At 37.8% G+C, this 17,343-nt stretch overlaps 1 protein-coding gene across 1 annotated transcript in view; it reads right to left on the bottom strand.

Moving 5' to 3' along the window:
- Positions 1-284: 284 nt before the first annotated feature.
- Positions 285-17,343, bottom strand: part of LOC115219357 (TPR repeat-containing protein DDB_G0287407-like) — a 93,999-nt gene continuing 76,940 nt past the window's right edge. The window contains exons 24-32 of the mRNA XM_036509050.1: positions 16,390-16,474; positions 13,201-13,398; positions 12,547-12,684; positions 11,740-11,882; positions 6,306-6,429; positions 4,151-4,270; positions 3,292-3,438; positions 2,443-2,684; positions 285-972 (exon numbers count right to left, since the gene is read on the bottom strand). Of these exons, the coding sequence (XP_036364943.1) occupies positions 804-972; positions 2,443-2,684; positions 3,292-3,438; positions 4,151-4,270; positions 6,306-6,429; positions 11,740-11,882; positions 12,547-12,684; positions 13,201-13,398; positions 16,390-16,474 (1,366 nt within the window). The 3' untranslated portion in view covers positions 285-803. The remainder of the gene's footprint in view (positions 973-2,442; positions 2,685-3,291; positions 3,439-4,150; positions 4,271-6,305; positions 6,430-11,739; positions 11,883-12,546; positions 12,685-13,200; positions 13,399-16,389; positions 16,475-17,343) is intronic.

Here is a 17,343-nt window from a genome sequence, read left to right as displayed (position 1 = left end):
TCACGGCAGGTATATGGCTCTGTTCATCTTGTTGGAGCTGTTCACTTTTCTATGTGTAAGGAGAAGTTACTTAGGTAGATAAAAGACACATACACACACACACACACATATATATATATACACACACATACACACATACATATATATATCTACTATACAAATAGCAAATTAGAATGAGTGGTGGAGGATGAAAGGAAAAGTGGAAAACTCATCCTGAAGGAAATAATTTACTCACAAGTTCAAAGTTCAATTGAAAAGAACAAATGTATATATAAATCCACTCAGAAACAAAAGCACAAATGACAAAAACTGTTGTAATTAAAGAAAGAAAAATGAAGAAGTGAATGAAAGAAACCGTTGCAGTTTAGAAATTTGATTAATTGAGTTTCAACAGATGCAGTGGAATTAATTCAGTGACCAGGTCAGAAGGTCAACAAAACTTTTCTGATATTTCTTAATAGACTATCCTATTAATAAATTATTGTGAAGGAAATAGAACAGTTTCAGTGTGTTTTTAAAAGGTTAAAATGGCTGTTTTGTGCAGTAAAGATTTCAGCATTTAGTTTCAGGGCCAGTCATTTTTCAAACAATTGCAACTCTCTAATGTTTTTGTGTGTGTGTGTGTGTGTGTGCGTGTGCATGTGCGCATGTGCGTGCTGAATTCTATTCTCCAAACCAAATAAATAAACAATCCTAGTATGTTATTACATTTATATTTACACAATTTCTTGAGTGATATCATTCTGATAATTTTTGACTCAATAAGTCCAGCCTTCTGGAAGCTTCTGTGCTTTATTCCAAATCTAATTTGAGTTCACCAAAACAGTCACCTCCCTGACGGCATCAGCTGCTGCAATTGTGTTGCGATGTTCAACTCCAAGAAGACACTCAAAAACCTTCACCGCTTCTTGCCACTGGTATTTTGCTCTGGCAAAATGGTTAGAAGCAAAATAAACTGTTCCTAGATTGTACCTGAGTTGGGAAAATAAAGAAAAGTAAAATATAATATAATTGAAATAGGAGGAGCAGAGAAAACACAAAACTGAGCTTCTGTTGGAATAGAAATTCTTGGAGCAATTTTGCTCTACTTCAGGCATGTGAATGTATGTTCCTGTGTGTACACAGTGTACACACATACACTGAAACTTTACTGATATGATTGCAGGTGTGTATGTGTCTGTGTGTGCAGCATCTGCTACAGTTATTTAGCAAAGAACACATTTGTATATTGCATATTACAGATGTTAATGTAATCTATAACAAATATCTGCTTCCTCTTGTAAATGGAACCCTGTTCCTTGAGTCATGTGACCACATTTCTCCCCTGAGCTAATGTGATATACCTACACAGTTACTTGACCTGCTAGAAACAGCTACCAAATTGCTAGTATTTTTTCTATTTCTCAGTTAGGAGAGAAGGCGTTGCCCATGGCCCTTTACACAGTTTTGAAGCTGGTCAGAGAAAGGGAAGATGATATTCTCAAGCTGGAAATCTAACTCAAATGCTTGCAACAAAGAGAACTCCACCGCTTGATACTTACGGGGCCAAATAGTGACAATGAATTAAATCTATCACCCAAGTAGGTCATTGCAGGATTTGAACCCAAAACACAGAGAACTGGAAGAGGCAATATGAGTCTTCAGATTTGAGATTATTACATTTCTACTAATCCTTCACTCTGGAGTGGAACTTTTTATTGATTCGTAATAATAAAAGATGAAGTCAATTTAAGGGTTAGTGGAAGTTGAAATCTTACCCTAGTTCTGCTGGGTCAAACCTGACTTGGGGCTTAACTACAGCCACTAATGCTAACTATTGTACTATACTTTAGATAATGTAACCCTAAATACCCTATACATGAATGAAGAAGAGATGGTCATAGTTGGACCCCCTTTGTTCATAGATGTTGTGGATCAAATCTGAGAAGGAATTATTTAGCACACACAGACACACACCTGCACACACAGACACACACAACCACCTTCTCTCATTCTTTTTATTTTTACCGTCACTTTTCCTCATTCTTTTATTTTCTTGATGAAGGACTGGCTTCTGAAACGTCAGGATATTTTCCTTTTTTTTTAAGCATTACACTAATACAACATTTGTTAAAACTTATCGCTCTTCAGTTGCCTTCATCACCTAACACACACACACACACCACACACACACACACACACACAAGACAGGAGTGCCATGGCTGAAACTTCTACATGACACATCTGCTCAACAACAACTATAGTCGCTAATATTAATAACAGTATAATTCTATAAGAAACTACATCTGAATAAAAGTCAGGTTGGTCATGGATAGAACACTTTTCCTCATTGCTTGCTTGTTCCCTCAGAACTTGGTGCTAAACAACAACAGCAGCTACAGACAGAAGCCAGTGCATCAATAACTTCTCTGGTCAAAAGTCAGATTCAAATAAGTTGCTCACCTTATCATTGCAGTGTCCACGTGTTGAATCCCGTACACGTTCAACATAATGGCCAAAGCACACTCGTACAGTGTTACACACTCCTCAAGGTTTTTTTCATCATAGACCAATGCCACATTGTTAAGGATCTCAGCTAGTCGTGGATAATTCCAGCCTGCATTATTGTAGGTCAATCTGAAATCTTGGAGGAAATAACAGAGAGCCTTATCCAGTTGACCCTGCTGGAAACAGAGTTGACCAAGCTAAAATAGAAGAGGTAAAAGAAAAATTGTCTCTGTTATTCTGTATTACTTTAATTATCCCTAGAGATTTTGAAGAAAAACAGATAACAGAATTTCTAATGAAAGGTGAAAAAGTCAAAGATTGATAGGACTGACCCCTCAGAGACTGAAAGATCATGCAGTATATTTGACCTTACCTTTTTAATTTTTATTGGATTACTTTCAGAAGTCAACATATAGCACTGGCCATTATTATGGATCACACAATTCAAAGCTGAGAGCTTTGTGTTGGAACATTTTTGTGAATGACATTTCATATATTAACGAGGATTTAGCCAGATGTAATGTTAGATTAATTGAAGCTGACCTTGCCATGGAGAGGAACTTCGTTGGTTTGAGGCAACCAGAGATTAAGCATTTATGTGTATGTAGTAGAGGTGAGAGAGTTAGTCTTGGAGGGAATTTACAAAGTGTGAGCAATCTGGATAGATAGGAAAATAGGTTGGTAAGTGGTGAGTTCAAACGATCACTTATGTGGATGGCAACCACATAGGGAAAAGGAGGAGGCTGTCAAAGTGTGAGAGAAAGGGATGAAGATAGGAGAGAGAGAGAAAGGAGAAAAGTTTACCTTATCAATTATGGCTGCTACATAATGATGTTTGGGACCAAACACTTCAGATGCTAACTCTAGAGATCGGAGCAACAATTTTTCAGATTCTTTTGTGTTGTTTTTCATCTGAAAAACTGTAGCCAGACCCAGGGAGCCTTTACACAGCTGAAACAGAAATAAGCGTTAATCATTATTGTTTATTGAAATCTACCCTAACCTTAGAACTAATATTAACCCTAATCCAAACATTAACCTTAATCCTTAGCCAAACTGTAGCACAAATCCTTTCTTTAAATGCAATCCTATTTCTAAAGCTAAACCTTAACCCTAAATCTGTCCTTAAACTTAACTAAAAGTTTGCTCTAAGTCTAACTTTAAACATAACACTAACCTTAGACATAATCCTAAAGATTAACATTAAAGTTAAATCTACAGCTAATCCTAATCTCCAAAGACAGTCTTAGATATTTAACTTGACCTGATGACCTACCAATCAATAAATGAGTCAGTAGTTCATAGTTTGTCACTGAAGTGTGTCATGTCACACAGATCAAGACATTAATATTTCAAATGATTATTCACTTTATCAGAGTGTATTAATACGTAGCACAAAGCAAATAGACTTTATTATATTCATTTCCTAAGCTTGCAACCTAAGCTTATCCATTTAATTATAACATATTAGACAAACACATATTCCATTTGACTCATTTGTTATTGATACATGACTTGGAAGATAGTCTTTGAAGGGTTTTTTTCTACAACCCGGTGGTTTATAGACTTTAGAGTCTGTATCTCTTTTATATACCACAGGTATGTCATATGTTCCATGATATATCCCAGGTATGTTCTAGACATGAACATTTTATAACAAGACCTGAAGTTTCTGTTTCCATGTTTTCGCAGTGTTCAATCTGTCCAGAAGTTCTCGGTAATAAGTTTCTGCTTGTTCCAAATCATTCTGTTCAGTGCAAACACTTGCCAGTAACTGGAGCAGCTGAGAAGAAGAGAAAGCAACATTAAATACACAGCAATTCTACAATATTTCTGGAGAGATTTGCCAATAAATTATTCTATGCGATAAGCCTTCCTCCCTGGAACCTGTTGCCCTTTAAGTGAGACAACAGATCAGTGCTCCATCAGTTTTAGGCCATCTTTGACAGCATAGATTCAGATGTATCGAAGTGGTTAAGAAGTTTGTTTTACAATCATGAGTTTTCTGCTTTGACCTACTGTGTGAGTCCTTGAGCAAGTTCTTTTACCATAGCCTTGGGTTGACCCTTAACTTGAAAGTAAAACTGGTAAATAAACACTGTAAAGAAGCTCATCAAATAGAGTGTGCCTGTAATTCAAAGATCCAGCCTTGTTACATACTGTTTATATTATGTTTGGAGTACATGGGTATGTGGAATATTCGGCCACAAGCAAATTAACATCTTGTGTAGAAAGTTCAGTAAAGTGACAAGTTTGAATGTTTATTGTCAAAACACTACAGGCAGTGAATAAGCATCAACTCTTAGCCAACAGAACCAATTGGGTGGGAGGTCAAAATTATCCTTTTACTCATATCCTTTCACACCCCACTAGCAACCAAAAGCCATGACCCTAAATTCTCTCAGTGTTTCACTTATAATTCTATTGCACCTGTTCAGGTAAAGAACATACTTGCAGAAAACACTCAGTCCATCACCACAACTCCTGCAACCCCCCCCCCCAAATGTGAAGAATACCTCTGTGACATTGCATCTAACGAATCCGCAGTCCAACTATTTCATAATTCTCCTACAGAAAAGGACCTTCCTGTATGCTTGACCATTTTGTTGCTAACTCCACATCTCTCTCTCTCACTCTCTTTCTCTCTTTCACACACACACACACACACAAAGTAAATCTCCTCCAAATGTTTCTCTCTCCCCACTTTTCGCAATCTCTGAAACTCCTTCAGGTTTTTCGTTTCCTGCAGCCGTCAACTTGCAGTTGTCTCTTAGAGTGACCTTGTACAAAAGTCATGGCTGTTGGAAGTTCTGTGAAGGCCAGAGGCACTGCTCTTTCATCGCAGCAAAAACTGATTTAAAGACAGAATGAATAAACAGGAGCAGCTAATATGACAGGAAAGGGAAGCAAGAATGTGAAACACACAACATGAGTAACAACAACAACTACAGCAACAATAACAACAAAAACGACATCTGGTGCATCGTGCAAATATGGCAGCATCTAAACAGTTGGTCTACATGCTAGAAATAGTCACCCGATTTTTCTCAAATCATATCCGAATGTGTAAGGAGGGATGTATTGAATAATATAGTCCTGATGTATGATTAGTTGGGAGGGTCTTGAGGTGAGCATCTTGGAGCAAAGACCTAAAGAATTTAGAGTCTGCTGGGGATAGAAACAACTCTTACTGCTTTTATTATTATTATTACTGAACAGGTGCAGAAAAGTGAGTTCTAAACTCTATCAGGGAGGGACCGACACAGTCCTTATTCCTTGATGAAAGAATGCCAAATAAGTATCCCTAATTCTAGCGGGTATCAACTTTGAGATGGAATGTCTTTGCTTTTGTGGTTCAGATTAGTTTTGAGACATCAAAGACCAACTCCATTTTATTTGGATTTAGTGTATTTAGGGCTACTTCATCTAAGGTATCTGCTGGACTATGAATAGAAGGAAATTTGGTTGCTATTTCTAGCAGCCATCATCGTCATATTCATCCCACTAACATAAAAATATAATGTATCAGTTTCTTCCTAATCATTGTCTCATTTGCTTGATTTGAAATTGCTTGGATCTCATTTTGCAGCTTTTCAATGTCTTTCATAAAGGAGCCTCTACGCGATCACTCTACCTGCTAGATATAGCAGCCAGACCATAACCTTCTATCTTAAATAAGGAAGGAATATGGTTCAAGGTACACTATGCCTGAGTTAAAGTGATGGAATTGTTTTGATCATAGGCCTGCTTGGTTAAACCCTAATCATCTGGTTTTCACCAGACTGAAAGAAAGTACTGTCCCTCATGCCCAGACTTACCTCAATGACAGTCTCGTGACAGCACCGGCTCTTCCAAGAGAAGTTCCATGGACAATATACAATTGTAACAAACTCATCACCATATTTCTTCTCAAAATCATGCAACAAAGATTCCAGGAGTTTCCTGCCAATATACAACATAATACGTAAACTACTATTGATAATACATTTTTCAACTATAGGTACAATTTTGAGAAAGGGGCCCAGTCAATGACGTCAACACCAGTGTTTCACTGGTACTAAGTTTATCAACACTGAAAGGATGAAAGGCAAAGTTGACCTTGGCAGAATAATAATAATAATAATAATAATAATAATAATCCTTTGTACTATAAGCACAAGGCCTGAAATTTGGCAGGAGGGGTCTAATTGATTAGATCAAACCCCAGCACTCAACTGATACTTAATTTATTGACGCTGAAAGGATGAAAGGCAAACTCAGAGGAATTGAAACTCAGAACGTAATGGCAGACAAAATACCTATTTCTTTACTACCCACAAGGGGCTAAACACAGAGAGGACAAACAAGGACAGACAAACGGATTAAGTCGATTACATCGACCCCAGTGCGTAACTGGTACTTATTTAATCGACCCCGAAAGGATGAAAGGCAAAGTCGACCTCGGCGGAATTTGATCTCAGAATGTAGCAGTAGACAAATACCACTAAGCATTTCGCCCGGTGTGCAAATGATTCTGGCAGGTCACTGCCTTAATAATGATAATAATAATAATAATAATAATGGATTCAAGTTTTGGCACAAGGCCAGCAATTTTGGGGGTGGGGATAAGTTGATTACATTAACCCCAGTCCTCAACTGGTACTTATTTTATCAACCCGAAAGGATGAAAAGCAAGTCAACTTCAGTGAAATTTGAACTCAGAATATAAAGCCAGAATAAATGCCACTAAGCATTTTGCCTGGCATGCTAATGATTCTGTCAGCTCACTGCCTTAATAATAATAATAATAATAATAATAATGATAATCCTTTCTACTATAGGCACAAGACCTGAAATTTCTGGGAAGTGGACTAGTCAATTACATTGACCCCAGTGTATAACTGGTACTTAATTTATCAACCCCAAAAGGATGAAAGATAAAGTTGACCTTGGTTTTAATAATAATGATAACAACTTAAAAGATCAGGAAGCATCATGGAGATGGCTCAGCAAGGATGACCTAAAAACAAGAATACTGATAGCATAATCATTGCAGCCCAGGATCAGGCATTGTGTACCAACTCTGTGAAAAGGGATATATACCACACAAGTGCAACGAACCCCTGAAGAATGTGTAGGAAGAGGGTCAAAAGCATGACTCACATTGTTAGTACTTGTGAAAGTCTTGTGCAGAAAAGTACAAGCGCAAACACAACAAGGTAGCCCCAAACCTTCACTGGCCACTCTGCAGGAGTGTGAATATGAGATAATAGGTGCTTGATACCAAAATACACTGGAAAAGGTAATGGATGAAAAATAGAAGGCAAAAATCCTTTGAGACTTTGATTTCCAAACAGACAAGGTGTTAGAACACTGAAGGCCAGATATAGTAACCTGTAGGAGGGACAAACAAGAGTGCCTAATAATCAATGTGGCAGTGCCAGGAGATCAACATATTATCATGAAAGAAAGAAAAAAAGTTGATAAATATGGAGACCTGAGAATTGAGATTACTAAACTGTGGCAACTACGAGAATCAAACATAAAGGCAATCCCTGTTGTTATTGGAGCATTGGGTTCAATATCACCCAAGCTGAAGAAACATCTGGAAACTTTAGAAATACCCTACAATCTGGGTGTTAGACACAATATTTTTACTCAACATCACGATATTGGACACCATGCAACATCTTAAATAATAATAATAATAATAATAATAATAATAATAATAATAATAATAATAATAGCAACAAGAGATCAAACATGCAACATAAATCATGTCCATCAAAAAAGGGATTTTAAAAAATGTGTGTAAGTGTGTGTGTATATATATATGTGCATACACCCACTTATATAACCATACCTACATAATATATACAGAGATAGATTACACATATGAACTATCTGCCTCTGCACCATCACTGACTTCTTTCTTGCAATGTGGCATAACTCGTTGAAACCTTTGTGGTCTTCAAATGTTATCATTGATCTGCTTGTATTCTATTGTAAGACTATAAGCCAAGAGCCCACATCAATATCTTTGTCCATGATCTTATATTTTTTCTATCCATGTATTACAGTGCCATCTTGTGGGAAGCTAAATAATACCTGTCCTGCTGGCCTTCTCTCTCTTTATATTCAGTTTTAAATAATTGGCAGATACTTCTGTATTCCTTGCTTCTGTTGAGGGATCATTTTTCCACACATGGGCCATGGTTCATTCTAAGTCCCATGGAGATAATACAAAAACCTCTCCATCATGTTGCTGTCAAATTTCTGTTGAAATACACTGCCTTCAATTAAGTTGCTTCAATTAATTTTGAAAATAGAAAAGGATTTGGTCAAATGGCTATTATTAAGCTGGTGTTTGGAACATAAATTAGCATGCAGTTTTGATTGCAGGTTTTAATTTTGGTCACTTTAAAACAGAAAGTTTGCATCATAAGATTAAGGATGATCTCAAACAGATTGCTAACAAAAGCGTGAAATGTCATATTCCTGCTTTCTATTATTTCTTGAGTATATTCCTCAGGAGAGGAGAATCTCTTTTGTAGCATTTTTTCTTTTTACTAAAGTTGGTCAATATCTATTAAGTCTTTTCATTTCACAATGCTAACAAAAACTGAGCTGTTCTGGTAATGGTTTATTGTAATTCAAATTTATTTTCACCAATCTCTTCTTTTACGCTTTGCAATTTGTAGCTTCTGTTTCTTCTTTTTTTTTATGAGCTGTTATTTTTTAAGTGACATTTTTTCCTGTCTTTTCTATTAAAAAAATACTGTCTCTGCAAATTCTGGGGTGTTTCACTGCATCTTCTATGAGTCCATATGTAGTCATATTGGACCATTCTGACAGATGTCTGTTCCCTTTGTTTAATAATAATAATTTATGATATCAGCATAAAGCCAGCATTTTTGAAGGAAGCTGGTTGTCCAGCATTTTATTTTATCAACCTTGAAAGTATGATAAGTGAAGATGATCTCAGTGGAATCAATAATAATAATGATGATGATGTCAAATTTTGGCACAACACCAGCACTTTCAGGGGAGGGGTTGATTACATGAACCCCAGTGTTGACCCTGAAAGGATGAAGGGCAAAGTCAACGCCAGTAGTATTTGAACTCTGAACGTGAAGACAGACAAAAGGCCATTAAGCAAGCTAACAATCTTTTATCTTTTGTTTTAGTCATTAGATTGTGGCCATGCTGGGGCACCACTTTGTAGAATTTTAATTGAATGAATCAACTCCAACCTCAGTACTTATTTTTTTAAAAGTCTGTTACTCAGTCTTTTGCTCTTTTTTGCTGAACTGCTAAGTTACAGGGACATAAATACACCAACACTGGTTTCCAAGGGGTGGTGGGGACAAATGCAGTCACAAAGACACACATCATCATCATCATTATTGTTTAATGTCTGTCTTCCATGCTAGCATGGGTGGGATGGTACCACAAGAGTCAGCCAGGCCAAAGTTTGCATCTGGGCTTCTGTGACTGTTTTGGCAAAGTTGATGTTACCAGGGAGAAAATTTTCTGAATAGCAAAATCTGTTCCTTCCCTAGAACCTGAAAATCATTTCATTCCAGTCTGGTCAGAGGTTTCTTGGAAAAATGTACAATGACCAGCTGGTTGTATAGCACTGAAGTGATGTAGTCACATCAGATCTCTCTGGAACAACAATCACTCGTCCCATTTCTGAGAGAGACTGGCTAATTTGCTCATGACCTTTTCCCCAGTTCTTATCTGTCTGAAGGTCCAGTCTTAACCCTAACCCTAGCATCTTAACTGAGCCCCAAATCAAACAACAGAAACTGGCTAGCTTGGAATTGTCTCTCCAGATGCTGATTAAACAAACTTGATCCAATTAATGTGTGCTTCTTTACACTCTGCTATTCTTCCGGTATAATGCTAAATCTATGACAGTGCCATCATCTACCAATGCAGACATGACTCCCCTGTGACCCATTTTGAGAAGGTTTCCATTAAAATATCCAACCTATGCAAGCAATAACGGCTCCAGTGCCAAAACATACAGCATAATGTGGAGGAGATATATTTGATGGACGAAGAGTTCAAGAGAAATTATTTCAAGATGGGACTAGTTTAATCATTGGAAAAATACTGCTGTATGTTTTTGTGATCTTGCCTCTAATGATGGAACCAAAACTGACTGCTCGTAGCATAGTTGCTGGGTAGCAATGGTTCACTCTGACAAACACTTTGAACTGATCAAAATTGATCAGCATTCTGCTAAAGTCAAATTCATTCCCAACACAATGATATATTACACAGAGTTAGCAGTGTATAGGCCTGCCTGGAATTACATAGATTTGCACGTCTCTGACTACACTGTCAATGACAATCTCTTAGCAAAATATCTTTTACTCTCTATTTTGTAGAGTTATGGGTTCAAAGTTCTCTCTCACATCCTCTTTACTTGAGTCCTCCCTCAGTAGCATCACCATTCACCAACTCATTTGATTGGAACTACCCACAGTTTGCTGCCAGCTGCAGTAGATGGTTATCACCACAGCAAACAAGTCTGATGCGTGGCAGTAAGACTTATAGAGAACACCATCTAATTCTGATGATTTGTGCTTCAGGCAGCAGCTCAGCACATCAGTTACTTCATTAGCTGAAATCAGTTTCTCATGCACAGCACCTCCCTGCTCAGGTGTTGTGGTAAGCCATCGACGTAGACATCAAGATTCATTGTCTCTCACCTGCTGCTCATCAACAATAGTTCAGCAAAGTGTTGTTGGAAAACTGTTCTCATCAATTTGGAATTGGAGAGTATGGGTCCTCGGTAGCATGCTGAAAGCTGAATTGTGCATTTGTTACCACACTGCACTTCTTTCACACAACTTTCATGCTTTTGTATTTCAGCATATGCAGTCTAACTCAGCCAACGCATCTTTTCTGATTTGCTAGTGCATCATTTGTGATGCCTCTTGCAAGCAATGAAATAGTTTTGCCTCTGAATTGTTGTTCTTTTCTGCCCTTTCTGTGATAAAGCTAATGGATGCTTCTTGAATGCTTCACTTTGGAGAAATCCACCATCTGTTCCTGAAGGTGGCCTTTGTCAATTCTTACTTGACTTATATGCAATTCTACCACTGTTTACAAACTGCATCCAAGATGAAGTTCATAGTTCAGAAAAAGTGCATTTATATAAAACTCATCTGACAAACATTTAAAAAGAGACAAAGACTATAAAATGATTAGAATAGAAACAAAAAGTTGGATTAGAAAATTTTGTTGATAATTCCTTACTTGGCATCGTCTAACAAAGACAAATCAATGAATAATTGTGCCAAAGATTTTGATAGCTTTAAGAAATCTTCACTTTGTCTGTTACCATTGAAATATTCAAGTTGTTCTTTATAAACTTTGCTGACTTCATTGAAATCATCAAACTAGGAAAATGAAAACAAGAAGGGATATTGAGGATTTAGACAACCATGATAATTATAGTTTAACATTAAGTGTGTGTGTGTGTGTGCAGGTCTGTTTGTCTTTTGATTTGTTGTGACTTGAGGAAGGGGCAACAGTCGTGGTCATTGTAGATCCTCCCAGACTGGTGACACTGATGTCATTAAGGTTACTTGAACATTTGAGCAAGGAATTCCAAAGAACCAACATTCTGGGAAGGAAAGAGTGAGCCTAGTGATTCGTGTGGGAAGCATAACAAAGGTGTTAAGAGGAGGAGAGGTGAATGGGATGGAGATACCTGAGAGGCGGTGACCTGATTCTTAACCACCAGATTTTGAGTCTGATCACACTGCATGTCACTTTGGTCATATATCTTCTGTCATAACCATGGATGAAGGCTTGTGAGTTAAACCTGTGTACAATGCCTGAGGTTATCTATAGAGGGAGGAATCCTGATACTTGCTGCAGCAGAATAATCTCAGATGTAGACAATGATTCAGGGATAAATGTGGAATAGGATCAGTCTTGTAATTGTTTTTGTTTTCCCCTGTATTTTGTGATCAATCGTGTGGTGATACTGATAAAAATGACAAAGCAGTGGCCAATGAAGTTGTTGTAGACGGGACACGGTGAGAGAACAGAACTTACCAGTTTCCAATAGTGAATTAAATCATATTTGCCCTGTTCTGTCGCCATCAGTTGTTGGAAAAGGTTCAAGTCTGACAAGGTTTCCTTCAAACTTTCCATTTCTCCAGCTTCATACAATAGAAATGGTAATTCTTCAGCCTGATGGAGGAGGAGGAGAGGAGAAAATGAGGATAGAATTAGAGGAAGGCAAAGGATTGGGTAAAGGTTTGTGTAGGAGTGAGAGACAGAGTGGGGGGGGGGTGTGTGTGTGTGGGGAGAGATGAGAGAGAGAGAGAAACCATGCATGACTGAGAGAGAAAGGAAGAATCTGGGCATGACTGAGAGAGAGAGAGAGAGAGAAAATAAATGGGGTTTTCCTTGAGAAAGTGTCAGTTCGTACATGTGAAAGACAGAGATAAAATGTGTGTATATGTATGTGTGTATATGTATGTGTGTATATGTATGTGTGTATATGTATGTGTGATTGAGGGAATGAGAGAGAGAGAATGTGCATGTGTAATGGGGGGGGGGTGATAATATGTGTGGCTGTGACAGAGAATGGGCGTGTGTAAGAGAGAGAGAGAGAGACTGTGTATGTTGTATGAGGTGATATTCTCTCCCCACGTAGATGTCATTAGTTATTCTACAATAACAAGAAGAAAGTTTTATACTCACTACGCGATAGCTCATTGGTTGCAAGGCAAAGAAACTGGCCAACTGTTTTGAGTAAATTTTCTTATCATTTAAAGTTGGCAGGAATCGAACCTCAACAGCTTGTCGTAGATAATCATGGAAGAAGTTATAAATACCATTTCTATTCACCAAACTACCAACAAGGGATAAATAGACTGGGGACCATTTAGCACTGGGAATCTGTGAATAAATAAAAAACACAGAAGAGAGCAATTATGTTATACTTAAATAAAAGTAAATGGTTTCTTTCCAATGAAAGGTTTTGCTTGAAAACTTAATGTTCTCATCTTTGCATGTCATACAAACCTATCCAAATTCTTTTGAAGCTAGCCCCTTACAAGTCTGGTTTATACATACATGATGATGATGGCCATCCACTCGTGACCAAGGAAGACCATTGCTGACCTTCAGAACATTGTGTACTCTAGGACCAACTTATATTTTACATTTGCAGCTCCACAGGTGGCTACTGAGCCCTGCTCTTGACAAGCATACATGACAGCAAACATTGCAAACCAAGCTTTCCCCACTCGCTACACCAGCAGTTGTGCTTTTAAACAGCATTTCTTAAGTTCTTCATGCTGAATACGTTCTCTCCCAATGGTGTTGACCCCCTCCTTAACCTGTTTCCTCCATCTGTTGCAATGACAGACATTGCTCTTGCAGTCAGTCTCCTGCATATCACAGGCCTTTAATGAGGACTTGACACAGTCCTTAAATCACAGCCTTGGTTTCTGCCAGGGTCTTTTTCCATTCACAAGTTCCCCATATAGCATCTGTTTAGGGATCCTGCTATCCTTCATTCTAAAAAGGTGTCCAGTCCAATGTAACTGGTGCTTGTGCACCATCGCCTCAATACTCAAGATATCAGCTGTCCTCAAGACCTGTGTGTCTGGAGTTTTTAAGGTCCAGTCAACATTCAGAATGTGTCTGAGAGATCTCTTATGAAAGCATTCACGGACCCTTACATGATGTTTGTAAAGGGTCCATGTCTCGCATGAGTAAAGGAGCGATGTCAGTACACATGCACAGTAGATAGCAATTTTTGTTTGACTTGTGATGCCATGCCGGGGCCAGACACAAGACTGTAGAGACCGGAAGGAATCACATGTTCTCTGCAGCCTGAAAGATATTTCATTATCTAGGGAGCAAGAATGGCTGAATGTACTGCCCAGGTAGACAAACTTGTCTCCCACTTTCAATATTGTTCCTCCAACCAAGATAGCTGGTTCCACATATGGGTTTCCTGGTGCAGGTTTGTCCAGGCTAATGCTGAGTCCAAATACCTTGCAAAAAGCAGAAATATGATTCATAAGTATTTGCATGTCATCCACTATATGAGTGACTAAGTCACAGTCATCTGCATAAAGGAAGTCATGAATAAGAGACTGGAAAACTTTTGAATTGGCAGCAAATCGGTGCATATGAAAGAGGTGGCCAGAAGATTGATATGTGACATATATTCCTAGAGAGCTACCTTAGCAAAAACATGAGTAAAAGCAGCAGCAAAGTACTTTGAAAAGGGAGTTGGGGCAAGGATGTCACCCTGCTTGACACCATTCTCTACAGTAATGGGTCCCACCATGCCACCATCAATATTGACCCAAGATTCCATTCCATCATGAAATGATTTAATTATAGATACAAAGTGATCCGGACATCCAAGTTTGCCAAGTATTTTCCATAGCAAGGCTCTATTCATTGTACCAAAGGCCTTCGTTAAATCAATGAATACCTAGACAAGATCCATATTCTGCTCATAGCACTTTTCCTGCATCTGTGTTGCTGTGAAAATCATCCATTGTCCCTCTATCAGATCAGAAGCCACATTAAGATTCAGATAGGACATCATTTATGAGACACCCATTCAGGTGGGCAAGAAGAATATTTGTCAGAACCTTGCCAGCAGCTGATAGTAGAGCAATACCTCTGTAGTTACCACACATTGTTCTGGCTCCTTTTCCTTTATAGAGAGGAAGAATAATAGTATCTTTCTAGTCTTTAGGTATTGCACCATCCTTCCAGACTGCTCTAAGTTCATGAAGAGACTGTATGATGTAATCACCACCAAATCGCAAGACCTCAGCTCAGATTCCATCTTTTCCAGGTGCCCTACCAAGATTCAATTTACTTATTGATGTCATTACTTCATCTATTGAGGGTGTGGAATTTAAGGAGCCAATGATAAGGTCTTTGTTGCATAGTATCAATCACTGTTTCATCCACAACTGATTCATGGTTTACGAGTTCAGAGAAGTGATCGATCCAGCGACCTGTGATTTCTGTTGATTTAGTAAATAGAGTGGAAGACTCCTTAGAAAGCAAAGGAGCTCTTTGGCCTATAAACTTGCTTCATAAGATGGTAAAGCTTCTTGCTGTCATTCGCATCAGCAGCAACCTGAACATCACGAGCAAGATCCTCCCACCAAGTGTTCTGCATCTTCCTGAGAGAACATTGTTTTATTTTTGTTTTATTTTTGGCTTTCTTTAATTAACACACACACATACACACACACACACACACACACACACACACACACACACACATTTATAAAATATACTTTAATTGAAATCAAGTTTCCCCAAAATTAAACATATCTAATATTATCTAATATCTAAAATTAAACATATCTAATATTAAACATGTCTAATATTATAAAGTTTTTCAACTTTCTGCTGGAATCACAAGGTCTCAGATTTTGGGGAAAGGGATTAAGTCAATTACATCGACCCAAGTATGTAATTGGTATTAATTTTATCAGCCCCGAAAGGATGAAAGGCAAAGTCAACTCCGGCAGAATTCGAATTCAGAACCTAGTAGCAGACGAAATACCGCTAAGCATCTCACCCAGCATACAACCAGCTCACCGCCTTAATATGATATAATAATATAATATAATATAATAAATGTGCGTCACACTTTTTCAACTTTACGCGTAGAGGCCCAACATAGCATACCATTTTGGAATTAGGCTGATTGCATGAGTAAATTAAAAACATTCTGGGCTGAATCTGGACCTACAATCCTGAAATTTTGGATTCCCAAGTTTTCATTACTGTGATTGTTTTGGGCGATTTTTCAATGTTAAGAATGACACACAATAATGAACGTCTACAGAATTAGCTTGTATCAGAGCTGGTCGTGGAATAAACAACAACAAAACTACTCACGTTGACGAGTCTTCTGAGTTCGTCTTCTGACATACCTTTTCTGGAGCACCAAATAGCAGAAGTTGTCTCCCTTACAACGTTGCACCTTAAACATTAAAGATAACACGTTCAGAGATGGAAGTACACATATGTATGTATATATACATACAATATCTCACAGAAGTATGTAAACCGCGAAAAAATTTCATTAAAATTGCCATTACTCAGATAATATTGAAGGAAATCAAACGAAATCTATACTGAATAAAATATATTATACTTGCAAACATTATACAAATTTCGAACACAAAACAATGAAAATTTTCAAAGATGTGAACGAAATTTTAATTTTCAAACGATACAAAAATATGTACATCCTAAAGGATTATTTGCTATATTCAATATTTGGTGTGACCGCCCTTCTTTCCATGACTGCATTAAGTCTTCTGGGCATAGAGTCGACTAAATTTCTGCATATAACCAATGAAATCGACCTCCATTCATCCTGAATGATGTCTTTCATCTGTGTTGCATTGCAGGATTTTTCTCCTCAACCCTCCTTTTCAAAACACCCAACAGATGTTTAAATCAGGTGACATGGTAGGCCAAGGTAATACCTTTATCTTTTTATTTGATAAAAACTTAGTCATCGTCTTTGAAGTGTGTTTAGGGTCATTATCATGTTGGAACATGGAATATCTTCCTAGTTCCTTGATGCTTTTCAACATTGTTTTCTGCAATATTTCACAATAAAACCTCGAATCCATTGTTCTCTCGATAAATGTGAGTCCTCCCACACCAGCCGCACTCATGCATCCCCAAAACATAACGCTTTCACTGTAGGCACGGTGCATTTGTCGCTATCATCTTCACCTGGTCGTCACTATACTTGTTTAATATCACCTGACCCAAACAAGTTGATTTTAGTCTTGTCACAAGAAAGAATTTTATTCCAGAACCCCCCCCCTTACTCAC

The sequence above is a fragment of the Octopus sinensis genome, linkage group LG14, assembly GCF_006345805.1.
Source record: "Octopus sinensis linkage group LG14, ASM634580v1, whole genome shotgun sequence".
Lineage (NCBI taxonomy): Eukaryota > Metazoa > Mollusca > Cephalopoda > Octopoda > Octopodidae > Octopus > Octopus sinensis.
Note: the sequence above shows the minus strand (reverse complement) of the source record. Positions and strands in the feature narration are given on the sequence as shown.